General features: G+C 45.6%; 1 protein-coding gene across 2 annotated transcripts in view; it reads left to right on the forward strand.

The window, feature by feature from the left end:
• Positions 1–23,237, forward strand: part of ARNT (aryl hydrocarbon receptor nuclear translocator) — a 117,820-nt gene that overhangs the window by 47,181 nt on the left and 47,402 nt on the right. The window contains exons 5-6 of one of the 2 annotated variants that reach the window (XM_082275507.1): positions 12,379–12,423; positions 20,713–20,926. In XM_082275507.1, coding sequence (XP_082131633.1) covers positions 12,379–12,423; positions 20,713–20,926 — 259 coding nt within the window. The remainder of the gene's footprint in view (positions 1–12,378; positions 12,424–20,712; positions 20,927–23,237) is intronic. The other variant, XM_082275508.1, reaches the window with a different exon arrangement.

Genomic DNA, 23,237 nt, shown 5'->3' on the forward strand with positions numbered 1-23,237 from the left:
ATAGTCACATGGGCTGCTCAGATGTGATAGGGAGGAAATGCTTAGCCTAGAAACTGACTGAAAACTGAGCATGTGCAGAGCTGCCAAATGCAAAATCCTTGCCTGCAGTGGGGACATGAACAGGAGGGGGGAGATAGAGAGCAGCAGGGTCAACCAGATTTTTTTGCAGAATACAAAAAACGAATCTGAATATGAACAGCGTGTAATACACCATTTATTGGTAGTTTTTAATGATGTGGGTTTAGTGACAATTTAACCACTTGCTGCCCGCCCACCGTGAAATGACAGCGGAGCGGTGCGACACTCGTTCTGGGACGCCGTCGTATGGCGGTGCACCGCAACGACCTCTCGCGCTTCCACGGGGGGCGTGTAGTGCGGCTATCAGGGCCGCGCTGTGTTGCCAGGACACGGCGTGACCCCGATCTTGGTAAAGAGCCAATGACATGGCTCTTTACCCATGTGATCATCTGTGTCCAATCACAGCCAGTCACATGTTAATGAGCAAGTGCCATTTATCGGCTCTCCTCGCCTCACACTGTCAGAGGATGTGGCGAGGAGAGCCGATCAGAGGCTCCTCCTCATAGGGAAGACTAGGACAGGTAATCAGGGCACTGATCATCAGTGCCCTGATTACTGTAAAATAAAAAAACCTGCCCATAAGTCTCCCCAACCAATGCCCATCAGTGCCCATAGTGCTGCCAGTCAGTGTCCATCAGTGCCTGCTCATCTGTACTGCCTGTCAGTGGCGTCCGTCAGTGCCCATCAGTGCGGCATATTAGTACCGCCTCATCAGTGCAGCCTATCAATGCCCATCAGTGCTGCCTCATCAGTGAAGGAGAAAAATTACTTATTTTCAAAATTCATTCACAGAAAATAAGAAAAACTTTTTTTTTTTTTTTTTTTTCAAAATTTTCTCTTTTTTTTTTTTTTTTTTTTTTTTTAGTAAGAAATAAAAAACCCAGTGGTGATTAAATACCACCAAAAGAAAGCTCGATTTGTGTGAATAAAAATGTCATATGAGTACAGTGTAGCATGACCGCGCAATTGTCATTCAAAGTGTGACAGCGCTGAAAGCTGAAAATTGGCCTGGGCAGGAAGAGGGGGAAAGGGCCCAGCATTGAAGTGGTTAAAGACTCCTCATATCCCTCAATGGACTCCAAGAAAAGGATTTTATGTTGTGCAAAAATCCTATTTTTTTTTGTCATAAAAAGGGCACCATCTGTGGTGAAAAAGTGTTGGTTTGTGAAGATGTTTCCCCACCATTCCCGCTCCCCCCTAATTAATATGTCTTTGCTTTGGTAGAGCATTTGCCCAGGTTTCAGTATATTTATCTTGTCCAGTGTTGTAAATCTGCAATGTGTTTAGTAGTTCTGTCAAGAATATTTTTGCATTCATTTACTTTAATCAGGGCTTGTTGACTCCTCCTCAGATTTAACGTTGAGTAATATCCTGTGGATGAGTAATCCATATGCCTTTTGAGCAGACTGTTTTTGTTATTTTCCAGTACGGAAAGTATTTGTTAGTATTAAATTGCAGCATCTGTGTCTGCTACAAAGGCAAACTAAGACTGAGAAATTATCTCTCTTATTGGTATGCTGTAGGTCGTTGGCCTTTCCGTGACACAAAAAGGTCAGATCACCAAAACTGAACTTTTGCTCGGGTTTGATGCTGGCGGCTTAAAGTAGAACTCAAACACATCATCTTGTACAGTAATGGCCCTGTCAGGTCGAGGCAGGGGTGCAGCGCAAGGTAGTGAACCCGATAGCTGACTGCTGTGGATGGACCGGGACGTGAGCCCAAGATTCCCCAGGGCGCAGAGTCTAAGACCCAGCAGGTGTTCACCAGAGCCTCTAGTGGTGAGGATGGACTTGGCTGCAGCTGGGTCCATGTCGTGGCCCCTGGGGTCCTCCGGGTCACGCTCCGTAGGGAGAGAAGGGAAGCAGCCACTCAGGACACACGGAATGGAAATGGGTAAGCCGAGGTCAGGGTAACAGGCAGACGAGGGTAACCAAGGGACAGGCCAAAGGTCAGGGTAACAGGCAACCAGGAATAGTCAGAGACAAGCCAAAGTCGGTACACAGAAAAGTAGATCCAGCACACGGCAAACAGGAAACTAGCACCGTTGAACAGCAAAGCAGACCTGCAGTGCACTGGTTAATATAGACTTCCTGTGATGACCTGGGGTGGGGCAGGAACAGGAAGGAGAGATGATAAAAGGGAACTAGAAGTGAAGTCTGCCCTCTAATACAGACATGAAGGAACAGGTAAGCTTGCCAAACACTATTGCAAGTCCATGACAGGCCCTTTAATAAGTCAGAACACTTTTTAAATATGTTAAAACTTGACTTCATCCACACACCTAAATACTTACAGCAGGAAAAATAATTATATGATCCCCTGCAGATTTTTTGTACGTTTGCCCACTTACAAAGAAATAAAGGGTCTTTCATTTTTTTATCATGGATGTATTTTAAATGATGGAGACAGAATATCCACCAAAAATCCAGAAAAAACACATGATACAAATTAGAGATCGACCCATTATCGGCAAAGCCGATATATCGAGGGCCGATCTACGCTTTCCCCGATATATCGGAATCGGCCCCGGAGGTTACCGATATTGCCTATATTTCGGGAAAGTGCTTGTACCGGAGCGATGCCTGTCTTGTAATGTCCTGCTGTCTTGTAATGACCGATGCGGCTGAGAAGCCACTCGGCGGTCATTACAAGGAGCGGGAGGGAACGTGCCCCCCGCCCCTTCCTGCCTCCTTCCGCGGCTCGCCCGGGTCTCCCGTTTTACCGGGAGACCCGGGCAACTATCCTGCATGGCCACCGAAGAGAAGACCCAATCAAAGCCGCATTCGGCTCTGATCAGGTCTCCGTGTAAAAACCCGGAAGTGATGTCATGACATCACTTCCGGGTACTGGCGCCAAATTTACAAAATAACAGCATTCAAAACAGCCAAACTTGGCGTTTTGAATGCTTTTAAGTGCAGAGGAAGGGTTTGGGGTTTCTTAGACCCCCCAAATCCCTCCACAAGAGTTTAAAAAAATATATATATTTTAATGTACAAAAATATCAGCCAATATCGGCTGATATGCGATGACCAAAATATTGGTATCTGCAATAAAAAAACGATATTAGTCGATCACTAATACAAATGTTATTAATTGAGTTGCAGTTCAGTGAGTAAAATAAGTATTTGATCCCCAAGCAAAACATGATTTAGTACTAGTTGGCAAATTCTTTGGGCATCTTTGTATACCAGAACCCTTGCTGGTCCAGGCACAGGAGGTCGACCATTATATTTGGTCTTCTGATATAGACTTTGCTATTTGTCGGACCACCTAAGGGTCCTTTTTGGTTTAGGAGCATGTTGTTGCACTTCTGTGCATACTCATCATTGTGATGGTTTTTATGAAAAAATGTTTTTTAACAAGTTTTGTATGTATTTACACCACTAAAGATTGTACATTTCCTAAGAGATTAAATAGTGGATGCCTATGAAGTCCCACCATTTTTTTGGGGGGTTGGTATTCTTTTCGCCTTTTACTTCTGTTTATTCAATACATGGGATGAGACACGACGACATTTGGGATCATGTCTCAATTTTTGCATATACATACGTTTCTTGTAGTTGGTGACCAGGTTTGCACACATCTCTCAGCAGGGATTTTTTTGGTCTACTCTTCTTTACATCTTCTCTAAATCCTTAAGATTCCTTGGCTGTCGTCAAAATTTCAGCTCCCTGCAATTTTCTAGGAGGTCCTCATCCAAGATTTTACAATACATGGCCCCGTCCATTGGCCCCCCCAATGGGGCAAAGTCAGCCTGTAACTTTAGCAGAGAAATAGCCCCAAAGCATAATGTTTCCACCTCCGTGCCTGACTGTAGGGATGGTGTTCTTATGGTCATAGTCAGCATTTTCTTCCTCCAGACACGGTGAGTCGAGTTAATGCAAAGGGCTCAATTTTAGACTCCAGCGCTTTCTCCCAATCCTTCTCTGAATCATTTAGATGTTCATTGGCAAACTTCAGACGGACCTGTACAGACAGGACTTCTTGAGGAGGGGGACCTTGCCGGCGCTGCAGGACTTTAATCCATGGCAGCGTATTGTGTTCCCAGTGGTTTGATTGGTGACTGTGGTCCCAACTGCCTTCACAAGCTCCTCCCGTGTAGTTCTGGGCTGGTCCCTCACTTTTCTCATGATCATCCTTACCCCATGAGGCGAAATCCTGCATGGAGCTCCAGACCAAGGGCGATTGATGGTTATTTTTTTATTTCTACCATTTGAGAATAATCACTCCAACAGTTGTCTCCTTCTCATTAAACTTCTTGCTGATGGTCTTGTAGCCCATTCCAGCCTTGTGCAGGTCTACAGCCTTGTCCCTGACGTCCTTTGACAGCTCTTTGGTCTTGACCATGATGGTGAGGTTTAAATCGAAGAAAGAGATTCTATGGACAGGTGTCTTACACAAATAACAAGTTGTCGTTAGGAGCACCTTATTAAATTGACAGGACTAATCTGTGTACCACATGAGCACATACTGTAGCCAGTCTGTTTGAGCCAGACGTATTGTTGGTTGGTAGGGGAATCAAATACTTATTTTACTCACTGAACTGCAATTCGATTTAGAACATTTGTAGCACGTGTTTTTTCTGGATTGTTGGTTCATATTCTGTCTATGATTTAACCACTTGACCTCCGCTCACATTGCTGCTACTGCAGCAATGTGGCTCGTTATCGTCCAGCGACGTAGACCTACGTCGCTGGACTCCGCCCCTTGTGGGCGGCGCGCGCGCGCCGCCGGAGGCCCGCTCCCGCTGTGTTCAGTCACAGCGGGAGTCGGGCCAGGGGAGGAGCGGCGGCGATCGCCGCTGCTCTTCCCCGATCGTCGGGGGATCTAGTTTGGAGATCCGCCCGCTTGTGTAAACAGAGCGGGCGGATCTCCTAAGACACAGGGAGTGACAAATCGGAGTGTTCAGCATAGCTGAACATATGCGATCTGTCCCTGTGTCACACAGTCACCTCCCCCCCACACGTTAGTAAGCACCAGGCATACATTAACCCCTCCCTCTCCAATAAAATTAACCCCTTCCCTGCCAGTGTCATTTTTACAGTAACAGTGCATATATATATAGCACTAATTACTGCAGTAATGTCACTGGTAACCCCAAAAGTGTCAAAAATGTCAGTCAAGGGTCCGATCTGTCTGCCGCAATGTCGCAGTCCCGCAAAAAAAATCGCAGATAGCCGCCATTACGCGTTAAAAAAAAAAACACCAAAAATGCCAGAAATCTTTCCCTTAGTAAACGCAATAACTTTTGCGCAAACCAATCAAAATATGCTTATTGTGATTTTTTTTACCAAACATAGGTAGCAGAAAACAAATTGGCCAAAAATTTTAAAAATTTTGATTTTTACATTTTTTGGGGGGGAATTTCATATAAAAAAATGTGAAAAATATTGTTATTTTTTCAAAATAAACGCTCTTTTTTTGTTTATAGCGCAAAAAGTAAAAAGCGCAGAGGCGATCAAATACCACCAAAAGAAAGCTCTGTTTGTGGGAAAAAAAGGACGTAAATTTCGTTTGGGTACAGCGTTGCACGACCGCGCAATTGTCAGTTAAAGTCGCACAGCGCCGAATCGCAAAAAGTGGCCTGGACGTAAGACAGCAAAATCCTCCGGTGGTAAAGTGGTTAAAATACACCTATGATAAAAATTGTACACCCTTCATTTCTTTGTAAGTAGGCATACTTACTAAATCTAAAAAACATATGACAGGCGCTCGGCCACACAATAAAACACAAGTCCATACAATGTCCAATGAATATAAATAGATAAAAATGGGACAGGGGGAGGAGACAGGGAAAGTCCAGCATATAGGGCAGCCGTCCAGAACCAATGAGCCAGGGGTTCTCCAAGCTGAAGACAAAAAAAAGAAAGAAAGAGGCGCCTCTAAGTGCGGAATATAAAAACACATTTATTAGATAAACATATGCACTCACATCTGTGCGTATTTAAAAGGCATCTATCATGAACCCTCCTGGGAGATTCCAAGATCGATCGGTTAGAGAGAGGTCATCCAGTCCGTGCTGCCGACTCTAGGGAACTGGTCTCCTCTTCACCGCAGCCGGCAGTGACGGCGAAGCTGGAGCGGAAACGTCCTTGAATTGAAAGCGAGGCTTGGTCAACAGGAGCATATGGATGACGTACGGCAGCACGCACGCTCGGAAACGCGTCGCATCCTTGTGACGTCATCCACATCTTTTTTTTGTCTTCATATTTACTAAATCTGCAGGGGATCAAATAATTAATTTTTCCCACTGTAGGTGAAATACTTATATATGATCCACTTTATATACTGAAGGATTTGTTAGTGTGTGCAGGTGTGCCTGAATCATAGCCAGGCTGTGGCTGCTAGTACTGCCCTTCGTTCTTTCAAAGTGCTGCTTTTGAAGTGTAAAGTTGGAGCCAAAAGGAGGGATCAGTTTGCTATTATACATCATAGCCCTGTAATATTCACATTTGTATTTGGGTAGCAGTTCCTGGTACTATTGCATGCATAGTGCCTAATTACAGAATACTTTATTGAGATCTGCATTCATGGAGAGGGGGGCTGAACTTACACTCAGGTCACCTAGGTCACGTATTAAACACAAGGCCTGCGGGCTGAATTCGCCCCTCACTAGGCCATTTCATGTTGCCCTCATACCCATGCTTTTTTTCAGCCGGAACTTGATGGCTCTTGCCCTCCGCTCCCTTCTCACCACTGTCACTTTTAATCAGGGAGTTACAAGGACCGCTTTCCTCTCCGTGGCTCTCATAGATCCCTGTCTGTTCTGCACTCAAGGCGGGGACAAGGGAGATGCAGTGTGGGATGGGGCGCTACATAAGCTGCACTGTGATCCCCATCTGTGCCCGGGTGCACAGATACCAACCAATTATCTCCCTGCAAAGCACCTACCTACGCTATTTTACCAAAAGTATTGGGACACCAGCCTTTACACACACATGAACTTTAATGGCATCCCAATCTTAGTTCGTAGGGTTCAATATTGAGTTGGCCCACCCTTTGCAGCTATAACAGCTTCAACTCTTCTGGGAAGGCCGTCCACAAGGTTTAGGAGTGTGTCTATGGGAATGTTTGACCATTCTTCCAGAAGCGCATTTGTGAGGTCAGGCACTGATGTGGACGAGAAGGCTTGGCTCACAGTCTCTGCTCTAATTCATCCCAAAGAGGTCCTGTTGGGTGGAGGTCAGGACTCTGTGCAGGCCAGTCAGGTTCCTGCACCCCAAACTCGCTCATCTATGTCTTTACGGACCTTGCTTTGTGCACTGGTGGGCAGTCATGTTGGAACAGGAAGGGGCCATCCCCAAACTGTTCCCACAAAGTTGGGAGCATGAAATTGTCCAAAATGTCTTTGTATGCTGACGCCTTAAGAGTTCCCTTCACTGGAACTAAGGGGCCGAGCCCAACCCCCACGAAACAACCCTACACCATAATTCCCCCTCCACCAAATGATTTGGACCAGGTTTGAGCCATTCAAGTTCATGTGCGTGTAAAGAAAGGCATCTCAATACTTTTGGCAATATAGTGTATTCTCTGGGGAAAAAAAGCCCTGGATAAATGTATTCCGTTCTATAGCTACAACCAGCCCTTTGGGGACAACCATAATGTTAATGTGGTCACGCAAAGAATAACCACGTGTAAGCGCTATATGAACCCACCAAATAATAGGTGATGATAACAACAATAATGGTCATATATGATACCAAGCACTGTGTGGTGAATAAAACCTCAAAATTTTAATTTTATAAGTAGTTCCATAAATGTTAATCATTAGTATAAAACGGCAGTACACCTTATGCCAAAATACCCCCTTAGTCTGCACTGGTGAAACCAAATGAGGCATTAAAGACTCACAAATGGGTGACCATCCAGCATGTTGTGAAAGTCATGGAGCCAACCAGGGACTGTGGGGAGTACAGCAGTGTGGGGCAGCTGTGCTGTACTCCGGGCTGTGAGGAGGTGGTGACAGTGTCCACATGCAAGACGGAGGAGGATGCAAAGGTCGGCCGATGTCAAATACAGGGAGGCTGAGAGGGTCGCCGTGTGTGGCTGCTCTGACCCACCCGTGGCAGGTACCGACCGGGAGAAGACCCGGACGTGACGTCAGAGCCTCTGGGTAGGATATCCAGAGTGAGGCTTGAACGGCTGGTCAGCCACTGATGGTGAGAGGCAATGCTGGTGACACAGTGCAGATGGACTCTTTAACCTTCTTGTGAATCAGTTGTCCTCTTTCCAAAATGTGTGCTTTACTGTCTTTTGAGGACAGCAAGGTACGCTTTTTTGGACAGAGAGGACAACTAGTTTGCAAAAGATGTGAAAGAGAGCATATACGTCAAACTGAAGCAACCATCATTGGGGACCTTCGTCATAATCTCTCATCCACATATAATGCCATTTTCATACCTCTACCTTGATATTTTGACAATTCACACCTTCAGCCATTTATATTGAAGGATTAACACTTATGAAGCCTTCCTAACTCCAAAGGTGGGAATATGTAACTAGAAGAGGGTTGTTCTACTATACAGCAGGGAAAATCTTTATTTGTTTCCCTGCAGATTGTGTAAGTTTGCCCACTTACAAAGACATGAAGGGTCTATATTTGTTATCATAGGTGTATTTTAAATCATAGAGACTATAGAGATTATCAACCAAAAATCCAGAAAAAAAACACAATAAAAATGTTATAAATTGAGTTGCAGTTCATTGAGTAAAATACGTACCCAACAATGATTCTGGCTCTCACAGACTGGCTCCAGTATGTACTCATGTGGTACACAGATTAGTTCTATCAATTTAAGAAGGTGCTCCTAATGACACTCATTATGTGTATAAAAGACACCTGTCCACGGAATATCTTTCCTTCATTCAAACCTCACCATCATGGGCAAGACCAAAGAGCTGTCAAAGGAGGTCAGGGTCAAAATTGCAGACCTTCACAAGGCTGGAATGGGCTGTAAGACCATCAGCAAGAAGCTTGGTAAGAAGGAGACAACTGTTGGAGCGATTATTTGTAAATGGAAGAAATACAAAATAACCATCAATCGCGCTCGGTCTGGAGCTCCATGCGAGATTTTGCCTCATGGGGTAAGGGTGATCATGAGAAAAGTGAAGGATCAGCCCATAAACTACACGGGAGGAGATTGTGAATCATCTCAAAGCATTTAAGACCACAGTCCCAAAACATACAATTGGTAACACAATAAGCTGCCATGGATTGAAATCCTGCAGTGCCAGCAAGGTCCCCCTCAAGAAGGCACATGTACAGGCCCATCTGAAGTTTGCCAATGAACATCTAAATGATTCAAAGAAGGATTGGGAGAAAGTGATATGGTCAGATGAGACCAACATTGAGCTTTTTGGCATCCCCATCTCTACAGGCAAGCACAGAGGTTGAAACTTTATGCTTTGGGGAGGCTTTTCTAAAAGTACAGGTTGACTTAGCCGCATTGAGGGGCCAATGGACAGGGCCATGTATTGTAAAATCTTGGATAAGAGCCTTTTTCCCTCAGCCAGAACACTGAAGATGGGTCTTCCAGCATGACAATGATCCTAAACCTACCACCAAGGCAACAAAGGAGTGGCTCAAGAAGAAGCACATTAAGGTCATGGAGTGATCCTAATGTGCTTCTTCTTGAGCCACACTGCTAAAGATAAAGGGTTGACTTTGCCACATTGAGGGGCCAATGTATGGGGCCATGTATTGTAAAATCTTGGCTAAGAGCCTTTTTCACTCAGCCAGAAGTTCCACCGAAGATGGGTCGTGGATGGGTCTTCCAGCACGACAATGATCCCTAACCTACCGCCAAGGCAACAAAGGAGTGGCTCAAGAAGAAGCACATTGAGGTCATGGAGTGGCCTCCAGACCTCAACCCTTTAGAAAATGTATGCAGGGAGCTGAAACTTTGTTGCCAAGCGACAGTAAAGAAACCTTAAGGATTTAGAGAAGATCTGTAAATAAGAGTGGACCAAAAACCCTTCTGAGATGTGTGCAAACCTGGTAACCAACTAAGAAATGTCCTGGCTCTATGCTTGCCAACAAGGGTTTTTCCACCAAGTACGAAGTCATGTTTTGCTTGGAGATCAAAAACATATTTTACTAACTGAACTGCAACTCAATTTATAACATTTGTATCATGGGTTTTTTTTCTGGATTTTTGGTTGATATTCTGTCTCTATCATTTAAAATACTCCTAAGATAAAAAGTATAGACCAGGGGTATTGAATTAAAATGTACAAATGTCCAATCAGTAAAATATTCTTCCAGCAGAGGCCTGAATCACATGTTTGTGCGATGATCGCCCTGTATCCTCACAACCAATCACCTGCTTGTTAACTTGGGTAGCCCCTGCCCTCTGTCCATAGCTGTCCTGCCTCCAGCTGTTAGCTCTGTGAGAATGGCCGTGGGCAGAAGGACTCTAAAGGGTGGGACTGCTGGGGTCCGGATGAGACATTAACTGGGTCCAGACCCGGACCGCAATCCGCCATTTAGTGATGTCTGGAATAGACCCTTCATTTTTTTATGTAAGTGGGCAAACTTACAAAATCGTCAGGGGATTAAATAATTATTTTCCCCACTGTATATACATCTCTTGTCATCGTCTTGGAAAATAACATCTGCCTTTCCATGGTAATTGGATCAAGGTGATGGTGCTACTCTAGTGTGTCGTGGAAATTAATAGGGCTTGGAGCATAGAAACCCGCTTAATGCGCGGAAGATTAATACGCACCAAACATTATTAATAGCTTGTACTGAAAAGTACAATTGTACCACTCTTTTGCATAAGGATTTTCCAAGCGCTCGGCGACAAAAAAAGGAACAGACAAGCTGGGTCATTTCAATGCCATCTGCCAGGTCTCTCTCTTGGTGTGTGTGTGTGTGTGTGTGTGTGTGTGTGTGTGTGTGTGTGTGTGTGTGTGTGTGTGTGTGTGTGTGTAAGAGCAAGTGTTTGTGTGTGAGAGTTTCTGTGTGTCTGCATGGATGAAGTGTGTGTGTGTGTGTGTGTGTGTGTGTGTGTGTGTGTGTGTGTGTGTGTGTGTGTGTGTGAGCGAGCCTTCCTGTGTCTTCTGTGTGAGTCTCAGGGCAGGGCTTGGTTTATTTACAGCAAGTGAACAAAAGGGAGTTACAGGGAGTGGCTTCAAGACCACCAATCACAGACACGTATACATTCAAAAAGCACAATAGAAACTGTGGAGTACATGCCCATGAATGGACACGAGCGAACAAAGGGCTCAACTGCCACAAGGGGCACATGGCTTTTCATTGTTCATTCATTTCAATCCATAAACATGTACTCATACTTATTAGTGGGTCCAATCATACATGATTCATATATAAACCAAATATGACAGTGACCATTCTAACTGTTCCAGTTGATGAGGTTTTATCTGCATAAGATAATAGCAGCAGCTCCTCAGTCACATCGATCGAATGTAAGGAAAAGGAGCCATCTATTAATCTTGGTACAATGCTAAGAATTTCCATATCACAAACATATCTCAGCAGTACAGGGCCCCCGAACTGCAGACATAGATCTGTGCGATGGACTCTCTCTGCTACTAGTATTGTGCCATCTCATCCAATGGAAGGTTTTCACCAACAAGTCTTTACTGCAATGACCGTTAAAGCAATAATCACTGTAAATAGCGATTATCTGTAAAACTCGACACTGGGAGACATTATGACTATTTAACGAAAGAAATGTCTATTAAAATTTCCACAACAAGTGGATGTAAGCACTGCGATATAATCCTGACACTCATTAGAACTGAAGAAGGGGCTTGGATAACATACTTCACGTCTTTAACATCACAGAACAAGGTAAGTGAATGTGACTAACTACTATTCGATATGCAAAAAAACATGTCCTTCCTCTGTAGATGGCATGTTTCATAGCACATAGGTTACAAGACCTGAAGCCAACATGTTGGGTTCATATCACACATCAGCTTTGTGTTGTGTAGGGCAAGATTAGAGTCTTCATCCACCGTCACGGAAGAGTGCTGTCATCCATCTACTGCCAACAGGGCTGGAGACTACATGACCCTTGACAAGAGTGCTACATCATCTGCCTTCCTGATGACGGCTTGTATTATTTTAAATAGACCTAACTCTACATATTTAGTTTGTATGGATAACGTATGCTAATCTGGTCATAATCACGTACAGTAAACATTAAACGTAATAAAAAGAGAGAAAAGAAAAGGAATATGTTCCTCTTTAATGAATAACCAGTACATTGAGGTAATCCAGCACACTGTTGCAGATGTCCTCTCAGCTGAGCTGGTTGGTTTTGTTTCCAGGTCAGACGATGAGCAGAGTTCAGTGGATAAGGAAAGACTTGCAAGGTAGGAGCAGGAGCATTGCAAGCAGCGCTGGTTCATGCTTCCAGTTGCCTCGGCTTCCATCTTTCTTTCTGTCCTGCCCTTTATCACAGCTTGTATGTGAAACTGAGCAGCTTAATACACTAAACTGCATGTATGGTGCGAATGAACTCCGTTATAACCTCTTACTGATAATATCATTTTTAATCTCTCTGTAAGTAACCACAGCTTGGATTAATCATACAGAGCTACAACGGTCCTTTATCATCGAAAACCTACCTTCTGAAGGTGGCCACTTCGTGTGAGAAGTTATTCTTTGCATTGCCCATGCAGTTTCATTTAAATGTCAATCACTTTACTGCTGAATTGGACTAAAGTGAAATACTGAATGCTTTTAGGTATGGGGGAGCACTTATTTCCTCCTTTTTTCTCCCACCATACAGCACTTGGTGTCTGAATGGCCTGTAGCCAGGCTCAAGTACTTGAGAGCAAGCTTTTAGCCTTCTCAACGATCTCACCACATCTAGTTTGAGTTTAGAGGGCTTCTTCTCACTGCTCCATTCAGGTAGTAAAACAATGAGCGAGCAAGGGAATCAGCAGCGGGCGCTCTCCTGTTTTTTTATTTTTAATTTTTTTTTTTTTTATTTCTCTTTCTTACTTTTACATTTCTTCGTTCGAAGATTTTTGGTTGTTTTTTTAGAGTACGTCACAAATGAGACCTGTAAAACGAAATGCAGGCATAATACAAAGATTACAAAAGCAAGCTATACAAAGCATTAAAGTTTTATACATTGCCTGGCCAAAAAAAAAAGTCGCCACCTGGAATTAACTAAACATCGAACTAAACTAAGCATGCAGTAACTATCCTATTGGATAATTACTGCATGTGCCCAAATAATGAGGTCAGCTGACTACCTGAATATACTGAATGACCAGGTTATTCCATCCATGGGTTTTTTCTTCCCTGATGGCACGGGCATATTCCAAGATGACAATGCCAGGATTTATCGGGCTCAAATTGTGAAAGAGTGGTTCAGGTAGCATGAGACATCATTTTCACACATGGATTGGCCACCACAGAGTCCAGAACTTAACCCAATTGAGAATCTTTGGGATGTGCTGGAGAAGGCTTTGCGCAGTGGTCTGATTCTCCCATCGTCAATACAAGATCTTGGTGAAAAATGATAGCAACACTGCATGGAAATAAATCTTGTGACATTGCAGAAGCTTATGAAAATAATGCCACAGCAAATGCGTGCCGTAATCCAGTGTTTCTAAACCCATTTTTCAGTCAAGGCACCCTTTTAATTTATGGACAGCCTTGAGGCACCCTTAAAAAATTATGGACAGCCTTGAGGCACCCCATTCTATAATGTAAAAAACTATTGTAATAATTTTACATAATGCAGCTGCCACACACATAGGACACCCAACTTTAGAAGTTATTTATCCTTTCAAAGCAAATACACCTTTGCACACTGTACTGACTAGTATTCTAGCATTTCTCTTGTTTCTCTCCATCGCTCAGCTAATGTGACACCGGTTCTGATGGAGTGGATCAGGGGAGGGGCAAACGAGGATGCTGTTCAGGTGACCAACATCCTCCTTATCAACTGATGATGCTATTGGTTGCTAGTATGCCGGTGGCTGAATTGTTGTAATGGTGTACAATAAAAACCTGTGTCTTTGTGTAACTAGAAGGCAGGTTTGATCCACTCGCTGGCTTTTATATAATTTTTGGGCAATTTTTAGACCAAGGCACCCCTGAAGGAAACCTCAAGGCACCCCGGGTGAAAAAGGCTGCCGTAATCAAAGCCAACTAAATATTAGAGTGTGTGACCTTTTTTTTGGCCAGGAAGTGTATATGGTGAGGAGGCAATGTATAATCTTCCACTACATATATATATATAAGACAGCGGTTGTCAACTGTTGTCCCTGACGGCTCCAAAGGGCCACACAATTTATATTCAGTATATCACAGAAGGTTGTCAGACTTCAGAGGAGGCGATGAGAGGTTGATGACATGCAACAAGGGTAGTTTGCGACTGAAGGCACACTGCAGGAGCAACTGTCACAGGCTCTCATCAGATGTGCCAACTATGACCTCCCTTTACAACCCCCACCCCTCCCCCCATGGAAAGCGACAGATTATTATTGAATGGGCAACTTCAGGTGGTTCTAAAGGCTTAAGGTTTTTTACTTTAAAATAGATCTTCACTCCTTTCCACTCCCCAAATGGTGCTAGTTGTTTATTTTATAAGTGTTCGGGCAGCCCCCGGATGAGATCATTTGCCTAGTGCACTGTGTTCCCTTTGCCTCCTAGGATATGCACATCACATATCCCAGGAGGCATTGTCCTTCATTCAGTAACGGAGGAGGGGAGCAGGCCTAGATAACGTCACAGAAAACATGGCAGCATGGGACCCAGTGGTGGCAACACAGCAGAAGATCTTGGCAGGACAACGCTGGATTTGCTGGGTGGGTTGAGTATCTGAATTGTGCAGAAGACCACCCCCAGTAAGTAGGAGTTAAAGAAACAATTTGGAGGGGTGAAGATCCACTTTAATGCATTCTGTGCATTAAGGTAAAAAAACCTTCTCTGTGCAGTCCCCCCCTTGTACCTAAGCCTGGTGATCCAGCGATGTGCACAAGAATAGCGGCTCTCCCTTCTCATAGGCTCGGAGACAGCAGCGGGAGCCATTGACTCCTGCAGCTGTCAATCACAGCCAGTGAGGAGGAAGAGGGGGCCAGGGCCGAGCCGTGCTCTGTGTCTATGCACACACACAGTCAGCCTGGGAGCAAGCCCACACAAGCGCTCCCATAGCTAGCGGCTTGCTATGGTGGGCACTCGGCAGGGGGAGGTACCGGGAGCACCGGTGGGGGTCACCCCAGAAGAGGAGGATCGGGGCTGCTCTGTACAAAACTGTTGCACATTGCAGTTAAGTAGATGTGTGTTGTTTGAAGAAAATTGGGTTTACAATCACCTTAAAGCGGAGTTCCGGCCTCAGAGATGAAATTTAGATAAAAATACCCCCGGGACAGTCAGGGCTAGTGCATTCCACAATGGATAGCCTCTGAACTGTCCCGGGTCGCACTTACCTTTTAGAAGAAATACTTACCTTGAAAATTTCTTCTTCAGCGCTGCCATCTCAGGTGTGGGCAGCTGAAGCCAGCGCGTCCTCTTCCGTGTCCTCGTCGTCCCAGAATGTGCCTGCACCGGCATGCCCAGAAGCTGTTTAGCAGGGAATGACGCGCCTGCACCGGAACTGACGAGCTAGAAGGTTGTAATGGTGTACAATGATAACCTGTGGCTTTGTGTAACTAAAAGGCAGGTTTCATCCACCCACCGGCTTGTATACAATTTTGGAGCAATTTTTAGGCATTTTGCCAAGGCATCCCTCAAAAAACCTCAAGGCACCCCAGGGTGCCGGGGCACCCTGGTTGAAAAAGGCTGCTCTAGTGCGTGTAAGCTCTGCGATATATTCCTGACACTCATTAGAACTGAAGAAGTTCTAATTGACTCCTGGGAGCGATGACGTTCAGCTCCCAGGAGTCATCGCAAGCCGGAGGAGACGGCGCGGGCCGCGACCGCAGAGGGAGGAAGTCGAAGGAAGGTAAGTATACTTTCTTAAAAAACAAGGTAAGTAAAGAAAAAAAAAAAATCAGGAATATCCATTTGATTTTTAGGGCATTCACAGCAAGCGGATGGGCCAAAGTTCTAGTTCTTTCTTTGCATTGAGTGCGACCAACCACCAAAGAAAGATCTGCGTGGAACCAGATATATTCCCCACATGCTTTATGACAAGTTGCTTACCTCTTCAATGGTTTACTGCAACCTTCCCAGATATAGTAGTATCTTTCCACTATCCTTTCCTATTCGTGGGTATGGCAAAGAGACTAAACTATGTAGTGCTGCCATCTTGCTCGCCTCATTTTTTTCTTCTGAGAGTGACAACGTTCCAGCGAGAGGAGCAGACGGGAAGTAAGTGCGGGTAATGAGATTTAGGGCAATTGAGTGAGCCTGTTGCTGTACCCTGCCTAGTGAAAACGCACGTTTACTGGAAAGCTTTAGAGCATGGGTGTCCAACCTGCAGCACCCCAGCTGTTGCGAAACTACAAGTCCCATCATGGCTCTGCCTTTGGGTGCCAAATTCCATCATGCCTTTGCCTTTGGGAGTCATGCCTGCAGCTGTCAGCCTTGCAATGCCTCATGGGACTTTCCTAGCAATGCTTCATGGGTCCTGTAGTTCTGCCAAAGCTGAAGGGCTGCAGGTTGGACACCTATGCTTTAGAGGGAATGTAAATTAATTTGAGCTGCTAATCAGGTTACCAGTTAGGTTGTTGGAATTGGCTGCAAGCAATAATTACAAGGGGGTCAGGGCAGCTTTTGATTGTACAGTAACTCATTATAGAAAACCCAACAGTTCATAAAATGCTGTTCATTTGACCCCACTGGAAAATAAGTTACTAGAGCGACTAATCTCTTGCTGAATGCGGTTAATAGAACAGTATACTTTATGCTTTCTAGTGCAACATAATCCTTCTCTAAAGACCTGTATACACAACTTTCCGTTACTGCTGACCAGGCATTTCCAGTGTGTCGGCCACCGCCTGCCCGGACTGTGTCTGGGACTGATAATCTCCTCTGCTCAATAACAAAAAAACATTCTGACTGTGGATTCATAGAAAAAGCAAAGCTTCTCCTGGAATTTATTTGTTCCCTTCTAGGTCAAATTGGGATGTTAGCCTTTAAAAGTTAATATGTATTGGGGGGGATAAAAAAAGTGAGGGGTGTACTCATTTTTGTGAGATACTGTGTAATATATATATAGTACACAGTACCTCACAAAAGTGAGTACACCCCTCACTTTTTTTTGAATATGTTATTATATCTTTTCATGTGACAACACTGAAGAAATGACACTTTGCTACAATGTAATGTAGTGAGTGTACAGCTTGTATAAGGGTCCTTTCACACAGGCGATCCGATCTGCCTGTCAGTTTTTCAGGCGGACCAGATGATGCTCCATGCATCCCTATGGGGCAGTGGATGTCAGCGGAGACATCTCCGCTGACACCCGCTGCTATCCGATACCGATCCTGTCCATGAAACTCTATTTTCCATCCGTCTGGCAGATCGGATCAGATTCCCACCTATACTGAGACTAAGAACAGCGAACACCCACCAGAGACCGACCCATTACCTACCGTGTTGGAAGGGAGAAGTGTCTGTTGGTTTACAGCTCTACCCATTCATTGATTCGGTAAGAGGCTTATCACCTCCATTCCTCTTGGACGGTGTTAGGGGTAAATCTTCTAAACCTTTCTGGTGTCCGATCTCTGGAGCGGAATCACATATTTGTATGCCCTGTATTCTCATCTTTCTGGTAAGAAGCTACGCTGGTGGTGGGATATTGAATAGAGTCACAAGATCTTCACCTCTTCAGTTTGAAGGCTTCATCACATCTTATTTTATTGGGACTATTTTTGGATATCATTTGGGACTTTATGTAGCACCATGCACATCTGAGACACACACCGGTGTTTTCACTGTTAGCCTCGGTTCACACTAGGGCGACCTGTGAGGTGACCTGGTCGCCTCGCAGGTCGCCTCCCATAGGGAAGCTGCGGACCCGTTCTAATAGGAGCGACACAAGTCGCTCCGACCTAGAAAAAGGGTCCGGAGCTTCTTTGGGGCGACCAGGAGGCGACCGCCATAGACTTCAATGTTATGAAGTCTGTGGCGGCAGCTCCGAGGTCGCGGCGCGCTGCTCGCACCGCGATCTCGGAGGTCGCCCCGGGAAGTAGCGTCGCGGTAGTGTGAACCAGCGCTGAATACTGTGGTTTAAGTTTGTGTTTTATTTGTCCCTTCGTAAGTTCAAACACATCTGATGTACACAACCAATGTTTTTTATTTATTTATTTTACTTCAAAAAGGATAAAAGACCAAAAAAGTTTCTCTTTCTGCTGTAAAACATCACAAAGAAAATTGCCAAGGCAGTATAAAAAAACCCCCAAAATAACCCCTTTTTGGAAAATGGGCACCCCAAGGTGATCTCATTTTTTGCCACATTTTTCAAAGAAACATGCTGGTATTAAAGTGGCTATAAACATGAAGCTTGGTAATTGTGCTGTAAATAAGTTAATGTATGGATTATACCCAGAGGGAGGAGGAGGTAAAGGGGGTATTGTATGGGCCACATAATAGTGGGAGGGTGAAGATGAGGGGGTTGATGTTCAGATGTGCAGGGTAAGGGAGGTTAAGGATTAATATACAGGTCACATAAAGAAATGATAATGCGTTAGCATCTATGGACATTGTATTTGCTGTTGTGTATCAATAACGGATCTTTTAAGAAGAAGCACCGAGTTGCCGGCTTTTTGTTGGATTTATCTACAGTGGACTGGTTGGCCTGAGCACCGGCACTCTGTCTTAACACCATTTATATGGCGGTAGAGCTTGTATATATAGCTTGTATATAAAAGAGATCGACCGATTATCGGCAACACTGATATATCGGGTGCCGATATGCACTTTCCCTGATATATCTGTATCTGCGTTTGGATTTGCCGATATTTAGGGAAAGTGCTTGTACCGGGGTGATGCCTGCAGCTAGAGGCATCACCCCGGTACTGTGTCCATAGCCGACGGTCAGCTGACATGCAATGACAACCAAGGCGGCTGAGAAGCCACTCGGCTGTCATTACAAGGATCGGGACGGGACATCCCCCCTCCCGCCGCCTTCCGCGGCTCACCTGGGTCTCCTGTCCCACCGGGAGACCCGGGCATCCTACCACCGCCGCCAAAGAGAAGACCCAATCAAAGCCGCATTCAGCTCTGATCGAGTCTCCATGTAAAAACCCGGAAGTGATGTCATGACATCACTTCCAGGTACTCGGCGCCGAATTCCAAAAAACTGTTAGCATTCTAAAAAACAGCCAAACTTGCCAAGGAGGGGTTAAAAAAAAAAAGTGTCTCTAGGTACATATGTACCATAGTTAGGAACTCGGATATTCTGGCATGAGGGACCGTACTTTGCAGGCGCATCGCTATTTTTACATTAGTTTGCACATATACGCACAACAGACACCCTTATTTCTGTATTTCCCATGTTGGGACAGAGACTGTGATAAAACGTTGACAGAACTTCTAACCCTCCCCCAGTTTATCCAACTGGAGTTAAGCTTTCACACAAAATTTCCTAATCGAGCCAAAACCATACAGCGGGGTCTCCAAACTTTCCAAATGAAGGGCCAGTTTACTGTCCTTCAGGCTCTAGAGGGGCTGGACTGTGGCTGGTGGGAGTACAAAATATCATACTGTCAATGGGAATAAGCAATATCCCATCATTGGTTTTAATGGGGGGAATAGTGCCCCATTTCTGGTGTCAGTGGGTGGAATAATGCCCCATTGTTGGTGTCAGTGGGAGGAATAGTGCCCCATTGCTGGTGTCAGTGGGAGCAATAATGCCCCATTGCTGGTATCAGTGAGAGGAATAGTGCCCCATTGCTGGTATCAGTGGGAGGAATAGTGCCTTATTCCTGGTATCAGTGGAAGGAATAGTGCCCCATTGCTGGTATCAGTGGGAGGAATAGTGCCCCATTTCTGGTATCAGTGGGAGGAGTAGTGCCCCATTGCTGGTATCAGTGGAAGGAATAGTGCCCCATTTCTGGCATCAGTGGCAGGAATAGCGCCCTATTGTTGGTGTCATTGAGACAAATGGTGCCTCATCCTAGGCATCCTTGGGAGGAATAGTGCCCCAAGGGCCAAATTAAGGCAAACAAAAGGCCTCATCCACCCCCCAGGCCACAGTTTGGAGACCACTGCCATACACCATAAGGCAACAAAGATTTAGAGGATTCTGGGGTGTATGTACAACATAACAAAATTTGAAATCTGATAAAAGGATGAAGGTGCCCTATTATCTATCTAAATTATCAGCCATATGCAATATTTTCTTTAAAATTTGAAATCTGTCATGATGGGTCCAGGAGGGAGTGCAGCATGGTTAAAGGAAGATTTCCACATCTCTAGCCAACCTGATGAAGGTGTTTGTACAATGCTTCAATATTCTGTATCTATCCTTATCCACTCATCCCAGCATCCTGGACCAACTGATACTGGTCTAATAATATGTAGAGGCAGAATTTGGTCTATAACTCTTGTTCTTGTTTTCTCCTCTCTCTGAAGTGCATGGTTGGCATGATGGCATGATGTCCTTACATAACCCAGAAGACAAAGCTTTTTTTTTTCTCCTGTATTCTTTAGTTCTTGAGTTTAGCGTAACCTGGTTCCATTTTGTTCCTCTGCAGGGAGAACCACAGTGAGATTGAGCGAAGGAGGAGAAACAAAATGACAGCGTACATCACAGAACTGTCCGACATGGTGCCCACCTGCAGTGCCCTGGCACGCAAACCAGACAAGCTCACCATCTTACGCATGGCAGTGTCTCATATGAAGTCTCTGAGGGGTACAGGAAACACATCCACAGATGGCACCTATAAACCATCCTTCTTGACCGATCAGGTGTGTAATGACTTGTATGCCAACCAGCTGTGTCAGACATTAAAGCCCAACTCTTAGCAACCTAAAAAGTTTTCCCATTCAGCTGGTCTGTGCCCGCAACGCAAGGGTTTACTGCTTGTGTTTGTCTAGGGCAGGGGTCTTCAAACTATGGCCCTCCAGTTGTTCAGGAACTACAATTCCCATCATGCCTAGTCATGTCTGTGAATGTCAGAGTTTTACAATGCCTCATGGGACGTGTAGTTCTGCAACAGCTGGAGGACCGTAGTTTGAGGATCCCTGGTCTACGGGATAGGAGAACGGAGATATACACACCCCCTCACATGACCGGTCCCTGTGGCTCCTGCCCACCACGGTTTAGCGGTCTTTGCGGTGGATTGTTCCTGACGTCATCACGCACATAGACCTGCTCTGGATATGAGGACGTCCAGAACAATCCACTGCTGGATCATGGGGGAGCGCCGTTTTCCCCTGGAGCAGAGGATCAGTTGAGTATAAACTTTCTGGTCGCCCCTGGACAAAATAAGCAGGTAACCCATGCTGTGCGGACACAGCCCCACTGCATGGGAAAACTTTTTTTTTTTGCCCAGAGCTGGGCTTTAAACTGAAAATGATTTTGATATAAAGTTGGTCTATTTTGTTTTTAACCACTTGCCGACCAGCCGCCTCCTGTATACGGCGACAGGTGGGCAGGTTCCCACGAATCGTCGTACCTGTACGGCGGTTTGCGGAAGAGATCCTAGGGGTGGCGCACACGCGCCCACTCACCGGCGGGGAAGCCGATGCCTGGGGCCAACGCATACGATCGGGTCCGCCTGAAAAACTGACAGGCAGATCGGATCGCCGTGTGAAAGGGGCATTACATCTTCTCTATCTGCAGTAGTAACCCCCTCGGCCACCACTAGAGGGAGCTGAAGCAGAGGAGAGAGAGAGACTGCTGGTTTGTCCTTTTTTTCCCTTCGTTTGCTCTTTAGTGGTGGAGTCATACTGAGGAGGAAAGGGCTATATGATTAAGGCAGGCTCTATCTGACTTACTGCAGCTTCTAATGCACAATTTTAAAAGCTCACAGTGTGCAGGGAAAATTAGAGTAAGTTATTTCAGTCCAGGAGAGGAGCCTGAACAGCCATACAATTGAAGCTATGGCTGGGGATCAGATTTATAAACACGGTTTAGGAAGTGAATTTGGTTTTAATCTATTAGTATGTATTGGGGTTTGGAGGAAACTGGTGCACATAAACCTACATGAATGCTACGATAATAATAGACCATCTCTAGTCACATGGTGCTTGTGAAATTTACTATTGGATTCCATCACTTTAAGACGAGAATGCCAACAACTAAATCCTTTATATAATAATGTGCAAATGAGGCCTGAGGTTTTCTCTGGTAGGCGTAATCTCTCCTATTCTGATGAAATTGTCTAATCCTTTAATCCTGCTTTATACAGCTGGTCACAGGTGATGTGTATAGTGATTAGATGTACACCAGTGACACCTATGTATTAGGAATCGACCGATATCGTTTTTTCGTTGCTGATACCGATATTTTGGCCATCGCATATCGGTATCGGCCGATTTTGTACATTTAAAGTTTTGACAATTTTTGACACAAATCTGGTACTGAACATGTTCATTTTTTTTTTTTTAATGCTTAATGGCTGGCTGTCTGGCACCCTGTGGTGGGTGGCTGGCTGGCACCCTGTGATGGGTGGCTGGCTAGCTGGCACCCTGTGGTGGGTGGCTGGCTAGCTGGCACCCTGTGGTGGGTGGCTGGCTGTCTGGCACCCTGTGATGGGTGGCTGGCAGGCTGTCTGGCACCCTGTGGTGGGTGGCTGGCTGTCTGGCACCCTGTGGTGGGTGGCTGGCTGTCTGGCACCCTGTGGTGGGTGGCTGGCTGTCTGGCACCCTGTGGTGGGTGGCTGGCTATCTGGCACCCTGTGGTGGGTGGGTGGCTGGCTGTCTGGCACCCTGTGGTGGGTGGCTGGCTGTCTGGCACCCTGTTGTGGGTGGCTGGCTGTCTGGCACCCTGTGGTGGGTGGCTGGCTGTCTGGCACCCTGTGGTGGGTGGCTGGCTGTCTGGCACCCTGTGGTGGGTGGCTGGCTGTCTTGCACCCTGTGGTGGGTGGCTGGCTGTCTGGCACCCTGTGATGGGTGGCTGGCTGGCTGGCTGGCTGTCTGGCACCCTGTGATGGGTGGCTGTCTGGCACCCTGTGATGGGTGGCTGGCTGGCTGTCTGGCACCCTGTGATGGGTGGCTGGCTGGCTGTCTGGCACCCTGTGGTGGGTGGCTGGCTGTCTGGCACCCTGTGGTGGGT

This window comes from Pelophylax lessonae, assembly GCF_965119305.1.
Source record: "Pelophylax lessonae genome assembly, chromosome: 13".
Taxonomy (NCBI): Eukaryota; Metazoa; Chordata; class Amphibia; order Anura; family Ranidae; genus Pelophylax; species Pelophylax lessonae.